The following is an 11,379-nucleotide window of genomic DNA, read 5'->3' as shown; positions in this document are numbered from 1 at the left end:
CAATCACACATGAAAATATTGAATTCTATGTGAAAAGGTTTCTGCTGACTGGAATAGAGAAAGGCTCATTCGTGGTCGTTTTGGAAAATGGATCTATTCACCATGTTCTTGTTGATGATATCATTTGAGAAACTGGATAATAAACATAACGTATTGAAGCATATGGGTGATTATTTTTGAAATCATGTTTTTCCAGAAAAAAATTTCGATAAAATAATTTGTTTTGCGATTTTATCAGTAAACATCGAAAAGTGATCTCACTGTCCACAAATAATTTTTTCATGAATGAATTTCAAATCTCACATTTTGTCACAATTGCAATTCAAAAAGTGTGCAAATGACAATTTTCTATCCACGTTCAATAAAAAAATCCAGAATTAAACACTCCGAAAAAAGTTATGATTTCAAAAATAATCACCCATATTCACGAGAAATTATTCCGATCAAAAATATCATTTGCTTTTGAAGAAAAAGGCTGAAGAAAAATTCTCTCAGGTGCAAAGGAGAGGAACATTTAATCACTTCATTTTTGAAGACTTTCAAAGAAATATCCACTCACGTTGTTAAAAGATCTATTGCGAACATCAAAAACTAAAACTGGCTTCAATGACAGAAAAAAATAAAATTTCGAACAGTCATTATATTTTTTAAATTCATTTTGAATTGATTTGTGTATTTTCAAACACACAATGTCTGAACAGAAAGAAAAGAAGAAAATGTTTATCAGCTTGTTTTCACTCTCAGGAAAAATTGCTTATAAAATTTCAAAATCTGAAATAAAATAAAATAAAAAAATAAAAAAATAAAATAAAAAAAATAAAAAAATAAAAAAAAAAAAAAAAAAAAAAAAAAAAAAAAAAAAAAAAAAAAAAAAAAAAAAAAAAAAAAAAAAAAAAAAAAACACAGAGAAATAATAATTCACTGACATGGTGGATGTTTTATTTGTGAAAAAAATAATTGTATCCAAATGCAATACCAATCAAAATCCAGTTCGTTATATCTTGTTGTTCACAACCAGTGGAAAATATCGCGTTGAGATGTTTCACTTTCATAATTAAATATAGTTAGTGTTAATAATGGTGGACACTTTCAAAAACTGTGGACAGTCGAATTTTCTCAACAACTGTTGATCGTTGCATTTTAACAAAAAATCCAATTATTCCTTCAATAAATATGAACTTATAAGATATACAGAAATGAAACAACTTTCTCTTCAGAATCAAGAAAATAGCATTTTCTATTTTCGGAGAAACTCGGAGAAATTTGATACTCCGAGTTTCTCCGAATATAGTAATTGTTTATTACAAAATTTAATTGTGATGTGTGAATGAAAAAAACGATTCGTATTAATTCACATTCAATGAGGGAATAATTGAGTTAATTGTCAGAATGCAACTATCAATGGTTGTTGAGAAAATTCGACTGTCCACAGTTATTGAAAGTGTCCACCATTATTAACACTGACTATAATGAAGTGAACAAAATATTGTGGAAATGGGTGATTATTTTTGAACCCATATTATTGTGAATTAAATAATTTCAGTTCGAGAATTTTCTTTGAATGTGTTTAATGATCACTGAAATTCTTTAAATATTTTTTCAAAAAATATTTATACAAGACTATTTCCTTTTTCATGTCTGAAAAATTTTTGAAAAGTTCCTTGTGATTAATTATAAGGTGAATAATAAAATATTCAGTTTTCATTTTGACCAGAAAACAAAACAAAAGTTAATTAAAAAAAAAAAGACACATTGTTATTTTGATTCAATCAATGTGCATTATCCTTTTCAATAAATGATTTCTCTATTCAGAAACGAAACATTTGAAGAATAAACGCTTCAAAAAAGTTATGATTTCTAATTCAATCGCCAAAATGGAATCAAAAAAATTTTTTTTATTTTTTTAAAAAGTTTATTAGATAAAAAAAAAAAATTAAGAAATTATTTGCATAATTTAACAAAAAAATAAAAATAATTACTTTCACGAATATCTATTTTACGAACAAAGAAATCGAGTTATATTATAAATGGGGCAAAATTCTTTCATTTATGAAAAAAACAACAATTTGGACCAAACTTTTTCCACACTATTTCCATAATAAATCTTTCATTCACGTGTCAAAAAAACATAATAAAATATCCAAAATTGAGAAATATAATTTAATGTGCAGAATGGGACAAAATTCATAAGGCAAAAAAATTCGTCACAAATTGGTGCACAGCAAAAAATAAAGAAAAAATTATATGTCACAAATATAAAGTATGGAAACAAATCTGAAAAAATGGTGTTTTTTTTCACTTCGTGCAATGATGATTACGTTTATTACATGGGAAGAGATAAATATGAAAATGAAGAATTATTAAAATATGGCTTTCCAGAAGATATATGGTTATTCACTTTGATAAGCATTCATTATTGAAACAGTGCATTTTTTAATTTTTTAAGGTTTCATGTTGATTCATATTCATCAGCACATGTATATTTGCGACATCTTCCAGATCCAAGAGGTTTCCCTGTTGAAGTCGAACTTGAAATGATTCCTGAAGATGTTTTGGAGGAATGCCTTCAACTTGTTAAAGCAAATTCCATTGAAGGTTTTTTTCATGATCATTGGAAAACATTTTCATTCCATTTTCATTTTTGTGATTTTTTTGCATACTTGCTTTTAAAGGATGCAAGCTTGCTTCTGTTTCATGCTGTTACACACATTTTTCAAATCTGAGAAAAGATGCCTCAATGGATGTTGGTCAAATTGGATTTCACAATCAAAAGAGGGTATCATAAAAAAACATTGTTTAATGGAATAATTTTGGTTGATTATTATTTCATTTCAAAAGGTTTTTCACAAAATGGTAAATAAAGATAAAACAATTAGCAACCGTGTTATGAAGCGAAAAGAGGAAAAACCAATCAATTTAAAAGGTCTGATACAATAGAATCATGTATTTATAACTTTTTAAATATTTTTTATATTTTGCTTAAACCGCTGAACTGCTAATTTTTTTGTTTTGATAAATTTACACAGAGGAACGAGAGCATAGAGACAGGCAAATAATAAGAAGAGAAAGAGAAAGAAAAGCTGAAGCTGAATTAGCGGAGAAGGAAAGAAGAGAGAAATTGCGTAAAGAAAAAGAAGCAAGAGAGTATAAAGGGTTTTTAGAAGAAGAAGATATGACAAGCAATGCTGCAATGAAAGGAAAGACCCCACAGCAGTTTATAGATGATTTCTGGGGTTAAATTATATAATATTAAAACTGTCATCAATTTATTTAGAAAGATTACTTTAATTAAATGTGTATATTTTCTTCCATTTCATTTGATTCCCAAAACAGGAAAAAATTAGGAAGCAAATAAAACATGTTTTTGAAAAAAAAGTTTATAACAGCTGAGGAAATGAATCAAACAAAATGGAAATGAGAACTCAAATGACAGAAAAGAATTAATTTGACAAGATTTGTTTTTTGAAACGAAGATAAGGAAGTCGATGAGCGATTATTTAATTTGTCGATGAATCGCTTTCATCCATCTTAGAGATTTTCTTTTCATCTTCTTTTAATTTTGCTTTTTCTTTCCTTTCCTTGTCGCGCTTTCTTAGCGCTTCAACTTCCTCATTTTCTTTATCAACAACCCTTTCATTCTCTTTGCGCATTCGATTCAAAGTGGTACGAGAAAAATTCAAGATCCCAAATCCTTTTTTGAAAATCTTTTCGACTGCTACACATTTCTTTCCTTCCTCGGAAAGAATCGCCATTGGAGAACGATTTTTGTTTTCAGGAAGAAGAAACAATTTTTCGAAATACATACAGCATCCAAGTGATACCCTGAATAAAATCTTGTTTCCTTCAATCATCATCGCATCCCATACTCTAAATACAAATTCTGGTGCCATTGTCTTGGAGAACAGTGTTAGAAACCATTCTACACATATAAATTCTGCCGAATAACCCAAACTATGAATATGCGTGTAGAGTTTATTGGCATATTTCTTCATCAAATCATCCATAACTTTCAAATCAATCCTGGCATCTCGCATGCTTTTAGAGTGATATGAAGGAATAGATTCCAGAAGATGTACAAGAAGCCAGAAACAATCTTCTTCTCGCTCAAACACTAACATTGATAAGCCAACAATAAATGACATAGATTGACAATATCCAATAGTAGGATTTCTCCATGAATATGCTCGCAAAATATTTCGCATTTTATCCATCGACTGCTGCTGAGAAAGTACAGGATGCTCGGGAAAAGTTCGAGTTAAATCATTTTCTATATCTTGATAAGTTGAAGGATTTTCAGTTTCATGCATCGAAATATATTGTTCATAACGATATTGTGACTTGGATTTTAATTTATTACAAAACGCTCTCCACACTATGGCACGATATTGAGGAGGAATTCTAAATATTTTTGTTATCATAAGTGACAAAATATTGCAACAAACCCAGCTCTACATAAGTTTTTCGCTGATGATTTATTTACAAAATTACTGAAAGTTGGATCTTTTTCTGCTATTTTTGACCATTGTAATGTCCTTTTTTGTAAATTAGTCTATTTTTCATTATTCAAAAATAAAACTAATATCAATCTTACCTCATATTCTGCAAGCTTCATTTGGGATTCTTCCGTTAATGTGTCATGAGGAAAGCCAAACCAAAATTGAAACTTGTCATTTGACGAAGAAGACATAAATGAGATGAAATCTAAAAATTAAAATGGTTGTTGTATACCCATCATCGCATTTTTTTACTATTCCACCATCTCAAGATATGCAGATTGCAACTGAACAGAATGGAGAATCATTAAAACCGGGGGTTCTTCTTATACCGGGATGTGGAGGTTTGGATTTTTCGAAGGGTTTTCTTTGACTTTGTGGTCTGTAAGGGAGTATACTTCGTGTTCGTAATAAGAAAACCTGGGAATCGAGAGCTCTTTGGCCGCGTATAAGAAAAGCGGATACGTACACATCAAGATTTATGGTTGGACGCATCAACCCAAAAACTTTGTACTATGAATGCCAAGATGATGTTTGCTGTTCAATTAAAGTTAATTATTTGTTTAAAAAAATTATCTTGAAGGACCATGTTGTTTACGTGCCAGATGACAACTATGGACTATTTGCAATGGATCTTCTACTTCCCGGTTCTTTGCTTCCTCATGAGTTTGAAATTATTAGAGAAAAGCAATATTCTATTAAACTTTTTTTTCATTTTTTCAAATATAGCATGCATGCTTATTTTCATGATCTTATTGAATTGCTAATTAAAAACGGCTATGAGCCAGGGAAAACTCTTTGGGGGTGTGATTGTTTTGAAAAACAATGATAATTCATAATCTTTCTTTTTCTGAAAATACATTTGATAGATATCCTTTTGATTGGAGACAGTGCATATCTATTCCTCATATACAAGAAAATCTTAGAAATAGGATCGAAGATGCTTTTGAGTCATGTGGAAGGCAAAAGCTTACTGTTATCACACACTCCATGGGAGGAATCGTTCTTCGTATGTTCATTCAACTTTATCCAGAATTTGCTGCTTCCCATATCGATAAGTGGATAGCTCTTACATGCCCATTCCAAGGAGCTGGACGCCACGTATTAGCTTTTTTGAATGGCTATTCATTTGGCCTTCCTGAGTTTGTTTTGAAAGGCTCAACGATGTGGGGAGTAACAACCACCTCAATCGGAATGTTTTGGTTTTTGCAGCCGGAATTCGTTCCATTTTCACCAAAAGTTGCAATTCGTGTGGAGCTTGGCAACGAACAGACAGAAAAATCTGAAAAAGCATCTGCTGATTCTGTACTTCCGTTTGCCACTCGCTCGTCTTCTGCGTCTCTCAGCTCACTTTCAAACAATCCATCTTCATCATCTTCATCCAACATTGCCCTGTCGCCTTCTCCTTCTCCCTTGTCGCACCAGTCGCCCAGCCGATCTCAATTGCACTCTGCAGACACCACACAGTCACAAACACCAGTACATCCGCTGAATCCGCAGCTTCTGTCACACCCAGCACACACCCAGCCATCTTCAGCTGCTTCACACTCAGCTGCACCAAATGCACCCAGCCAAACAGAATCTGCTTCTCTTTCGTCTTCGCACTCAGCCAGCGGAAGAAGAGACGCCAAACAGCGCTGGACAGACTATCTCTGGTTTGGGTACCATTGCGACAAGAAGACAGGAACATGCTGGGACTTCGACTCGCAGCCAGACGAGACAGAAAACATTGCACAAGTGCCATTGATGAGGCAGCGTGTGTCGCCACTCGCCCCAAAACGGTCAGAGGAAATCGAAGAGAAAACAGGCGGAGCGAAAAAAGAAGGAGAAATCATATTGAATGGAAGTGAAGGAGATGATGGATGTGGCAGTGGAAGCAGCACAGGCAATGAAGTTGTTGGTGATTCTGCAAAGGGAACACACGACGACAGTTGCGATGGACAGAAATTGACTATTTCGCATTCGCATTCGTCGACTGATGATCTTCTGGACACACTCCTTCGCTCACAGACACTCAGCCCATTTGGCAGCGGCCAGCACTCAAAACTGCATCAGCAACAGACTTCCTCCTTTTCCTCACCTTCTCCATCACATACGCCGACAACTTCACCTTCATCATCTCCTCTTTCTGAATCAATCAGATTATCTCCTACTCCTTCACCATCTTCTTTTTCTTATTCTTCTTCATCCAATCCATCTTCCACTCCAATTAATGCCTCTTCAACATCACCCACAACATCTTCTGTCTTTGCCAACACAAAATCAGCCTCTTTGAACGAATCATCTGCAAATAACACGCCCAACCCCACTCCTCATTCAGCCTCCTCTTTTGTCTCTTCTGCTCTGCCTTCACCTTGTTTATCAACATCTTCATCATCTTCATCATCATCATCTTCTTCTTCCTCCTCTTCTTCATCGCCAAACACATCACCACAATTTAATACCATTTCTTATTCTAATCCATCTTCTGTTAGGAATTCTATTTCTCCGTCGTCAATTTCTCCGTGCTCTTCTCCTCCTTCTGCCTCACAAGCAGCACAAACGAAGCCATCTCAACAAAGCATCCAGTCATCCACTTCAAATACAACAACAACATTATCATCAACAACATCTTCTTCTTCTTCATTTTCATCAGCCACTTCGAATGTGCCAAGTGATCTGCATCCATATCTACTCACACAAACAGGCACACTCCCACTCGAAGACTTGTTTGAAGATGAAGCTGAATCAGTTGAACGGCCAATGTCATCATCATCATCTTCTTCTTCTCTTCTGTCAAATACTTCCTCTTCTGATGGAGTCACTCACACACAGCGCCGTTCAGCCATCACATCTCGTTCTTTTCTGAGTTATGCTTCGTCTCCCACATTTGCTGTGTCTCCTCTTCACATGGCATTCCTCCCTGGGTTCCCTCTTCCTGATGCTTCTACTCAGCCTTATGCCCCTCCTCCCCCTCCGCCTCCGCCGCCTCCTCCTCCTCCACTCCCTTCTTCTTCTCTGTCATCATCATCATCATCATCATCAACATTATCAACAACAACAACAACAACAACCTCTTCCTCTTCTTCATCTTCCTCTTCCTCTTCATCCAATTCTGATAATAAACAGAAGCTGGCCCTGTCTGTCCTCCATCCATACAGCGTCCCCCACTCCATCGAATCCTCTCTGCCTTCTTCTGAGCCCTCTTCTCTTTCTCTCCCACTTGCCGTGGGGCTGCCTCACATGCTCCCTCCTTCTGTCGCCCCTCCGCCCATCCCATCTGCCCAGCTGCTGCCAACGTCCCCTCCTCCTCCTCCTTCCTCTTCCTCTTCTTCTTCTTCCTCCTCTTCCCATTCTCATTCTCTTCCTCCTCCTCTTCTCTCCTCAAACAGCCAGATGGCATCTTCCAAGCAGCAAATCCTGCTTTCTGGTGAAAGAAGTCTCACTCCTCCAAAGAAACCTCCTCCGCCTGTTCCAAACAGCACTGCCAGCACAACACCCAAATGTGTCCTGACAAATGCTGATCCCATCCGATCTCCCCAAAAGAGCAATTCTTCACCTCCTCTTCTGCCTCCTCCCTCTTCTCCCCTTCAATCTGTGAGTGCTTCTGCTCAATTGAATGCCTCTCCTTCACTCCACAAGTTCTCTTCTGTCCCATTGGCCCGTGTGCGTTCATTGGACATCTGCTCCTTCGAAGATATTCCCCCACCGGCCACAAGCGCCGCTTCTGCAAATTCCCTTTCTCAGAAGGAAGAAGACGACATTCCCACAACAATTGTAAATGGCTCCACTGTGCCGGCAACATTCTCCCTTGCCCACTCGTCTGCTGAGCCTCTCGTCACCAAAAAGCCGAGCTGTCTCCATCTTTCCTCTCTTCCTCATCTTCCTCTCTCAACCCCTGCCGACACATCCATCCAAGTGCCTTCCTTTGTCGACTCCTCAACTGCATTGCGATGCTCTTCTCAATCACCCAATGAAAGAAACACACAGGAACACTCTCTGCCTTCCTCTCCTTCTGCATCTCTTTCCTCTTCTCCTTCTGCTTCCTCTTCGCCTTCTCCTTCTTCTCTCTCTCCTTCTCCCTCTGGTTCAATGCAGATGACAATGCCGATGTCTGTGATGACAAGCAGATGCGAAAGTGGAAGGTTGCTGCCATGGATGTTTGATGTGATAGAAGATGAATCAAATGTGAAAGGGAGCAAAAAGGAGAAAGATGGAGGAGATGGGAAGGAAGATGGCAAAGAAGAGAAAGAGAAAGAGAAAGAGAAAGAGAAAGAAGGAGAAGGAGAAGAAGGAGACGATACTGTTTCCAATGTGACAATCAAAGCATCCATTGCCAATGCCACCACTGCTATTTCAACAACAACAACAACATCTTCTTCATCTTCATCCATTTTGCCTAATGATGGCGCAACAGTCGAGTCCCCCTTCCGCTTTCTGACGTGGATGCCCAGCAGCGATTGTGATGTCGATCCATCCAGTGTGCGCCCCACTCAAAAGCAGCTGAACTTCTTTGAGCTCGTCCAGTTTATGCATCGCCCGGAGAATCCTGGTCTTTGGCGGGGAAAAGTTACTCCGGAGCTTCTTTTGGAGCATTTCCATTCATTTCGTTCTCTTCCCATTGATCTGAAGAAGACAGGGATTAAACTGTACAACATCTTTGCGTCTGGCACGAAGACAGCGTGGCATTGCATCATTGATGTGAAGAAGAAACATCTCGGAATGCAGCCGAAGAACAAACAGACCCTTCGGAGGGACGATGAAGCTAACTCTTCAAACTCTGCCAACTCTGCCAACTCTTCCATTCAATCAGAGGCAAATGTGAATGATGCTGCTACTTCTTCACAGCCAAATGGGGCAGAGCAGAATATTTCTCCGTTTCCATCTGTTTATCCGTTCTCAGCCATCACTCCGTCGACTCTCTTTGCTTCATCGTTCAAATGGACACATGTCGATAGTGATGCAACTGTTCCTTGCTTTTCTGCTGCCAATGACATGTTGGGCGCAGTTGCCAGATTCGAACTGAGGGGTGTTGGCCACATGAACACTTTGTACGACAAACGCTTCCTTAACCTTGTCGCATGTATATGTAAATTTGATATTCCTTATCCGTCTGTATTATGAATTCACTTTGAGTTTTTTTCTATTTCGAAGGTTAGGCGAATATTCAAATTTTTTATTCAAATTAACAACATGTGTTTCTATTTTTTCTTTATTTTCACCCTTTTTCTTCAACATCTTGAAATTTTTTTGTTTGAGAGGGAAAAGTTAATTGCTATTATTACAATTTATTTACAACATTATGCACTATTTTTTCATTGGAGTTGAGCCCATTTTTCCTTCTTTTATTAATACCGATAATGATTTTTCGTTTTCTCGTGTTTCTTTTCATATTTCAGAGAGCTTTTAATTGTATGAAATTCTTTTTTTCCTAAAAATTTGATGTAAGTGTATAAATACATTTATATTGTTTGATGATGTTGTTTTCATTATCTTTCATAAAAGGGAATCTCTTAAATTTTCAAAAGGCACAAACAAAAAAACTTCCACTTCACTTTGATTTAAAAGATGTATGCATTTCGTACACGAAATTACTAAATTATTTTATTCTTTCTTTTTTATTTAAGGAATCGAGAGATTGTTACACATTGAACACAATCTTTAAAGAAGGAAAATGTCCGGCAAGCTGGTTTTATGCATCCGTAGGTGCATATTCTGATTCTTTATGTTACACTAAAAACATTTCGATTACACCATCAATTCAATTCCCGGTATTTGAGCAATTATTAATTGTTTTGTTTTTTATAAACGAAGCTTTATTTGGATTGTATACCAGTTAAATTGCGATTCCACATGTGCTCTTGAACCATATGAATCAATGTGCAATGGTATCATTAATCATTTTTTGTATAAATAATTTTTTTTTATGAAAATTGATAAATTGTTTTGATAGATGGATGCAGAACAGGTTATTTATGGCCAACAGTCAAATGTTTGAGAAAATGCATTATGTTTTTTTTGACAATTTCGAATCTTCTAACTAGGGCTCGAAAATAAAGGAATTGTTGATGAAAAATGTATATCAATGAAGAATGAAAAACAAGAATGCAAATATGAATGTGACGATAAAAGTCAACCATTTAATCTTCATTCGTATGGACGATGAGATTGTTTTTATTAGTTACAAACAATTTCTTCATTTATATTTCCCCTTAACGACAGTGAATTATGTGCTGCTTCTCATCCAAGACCAACAGTTGATTTGATGAAGCGTGTCCTCTACAAATACGGATCTCTCCTTGGTTTCTTTCAAATAATATATCAGTACACATACAGGAACTTTTAATGTTTTATGTTTTATATATTTTATGATTTATTGATTAGTTGGATTGAATGTGAATGCACAGTTTCTTGACCCTGAAATGAATATCATAACTTCAATGAAAGGCAAAATAGTTGGATATCATGCAGTCAAAATTGTTGGGTTTGCATTTTTTACATGCTTTTTTGTATCTTATTAATGTTCTCTTTTCTTTATTACTGTTTTTGTTCGTATGTTTTCGTTGCTATTTGCTTTGAATCGAAGTTGGACAAAACTTCAAGGCGAAGATTTTTGGATTATTCAAAATAAGTTTGCCAAAAGAATTTTGACCATTCAAAATTAATTCTCTCAATTTTTTTAAAATATTTTTTTCCCCTTATGCGTATGATGAATATGAAACATTTCCGAAATGTTTGAATCGAACAATCAGTTGGGGAAATAAATGGGGAAAAGATGGAAGAATTTTCATAAAAGCTGGTGAAAATATTGGTTCAATTGAAGAAGAGTTCTATTATTTTCCTCCTTGTGAAGATATTGAGTGGATTTGATTTCATTTCACATTTAAAGTGTCTTTTTTTTCGGTTT

At 35.8% G+C, this 11,379-nt stretch overlaps 3 protein-coding genes across 3 annotated transcripts; 2 read left to right on the top strand and 1 right to left on the bottom strand.

The window, feature by feature from the left end:
• Positions 1-2,270: 2,270 nt before the first annotated feature.
• MONOS_8641 (putative coiled-coil protein) lies at positions 2,271-3,375 on the top strand. Its single transcript, XM_067879069.1, has 5 exons — positions 2,271-2,389; positions 2,447-2,595; positions 2,673-2,776; positions 2,839-2,923; positions 3,027-3,375. Exons 1-5 carry the CDS (start codon positions 2,283-2,285, stop codon positions 3,236-3,238), a joined length of 657 nt encoding a protein of 218 aa, XP_067727679.1. The 5' UTR covers positions 2,271-2,282; the 3' UTR covers positions 3,239-3,375.
• Positions 3,341-4,710, bottom strand: MONOS_8640 (Tre-2/Bub2/Cdc16 (TBC) domain-containing protein D). The gene is made up of 3 exons (XM_067879068.1): positions 4,592-4,710; positions 4,443-4,549; positions 3,341-4,398 (listed from the first exon to the last, which is right to left on the bottom strand). The coding sequence occupies exons 1-3, from the start codon at positions 4,685-4,687 to the stop codon at positions 3,498-3,500; spliced, it is 1,104 nt and encodes a 367-aa protein (XP_067727678.1). The 5' UTR covers positions 4,688-4,710; the 3' UTR covers positions 3,341-3,497.
• A 264-nt stretch (positions 4,711-4,974) lies between these two features.
• MONOS_8639 (putative phosphatidylcholine-sterol O-acyltransferase) lies at positions 4,975-11,342 on the top strand (the record flags this gene model as incomplete). The annotated part of the gene is made up of 13 exons (XM_067879066.1): positions 4,975-5,025; positions 5,077-5,159; positions 5,223-5,297; positions 5,363-9,587; positions 9,872-9,884; positions 9,978-10,042; positions 10,100-10,178; positions 10,426-10,464; positions 10,517-10,625; positions 10,695-10,774; positions 10,857-10,956; positions 11,059-11,103; positions 11,225-11,342. The coding sequence occupies 13 exons, from the start codon at positions 4,975-4,977 to the stop codon at positions 11,340-11,342; spliced, it is 5,082 nt and encodes a 1,693-aa protein (XP_067727677.1).
• Between the last annotated feature and the right edge of the window lie 37 nt (positions 11,343-11,379).

The sequence above is a fragment of the Monocercomonoides exilis genome, assembly GCF_001643675.1.
Source record: "Monocercomonoides exilis strain PA203 chromosome Unknown scaffold21-1407046, whole genome shotgun sequence".
Lineage (NCBI taxonomy): Eukaryota > Preaxostyla > Oxymonadida > Polymastigidae > Monocercomonoides > Monocercomonoides exilis.
The sequence above is the reverse complement of the archived record's forward strand: the minus strand, read 5'-3'. Positions and strand labels throughout refer to the sequence as shown.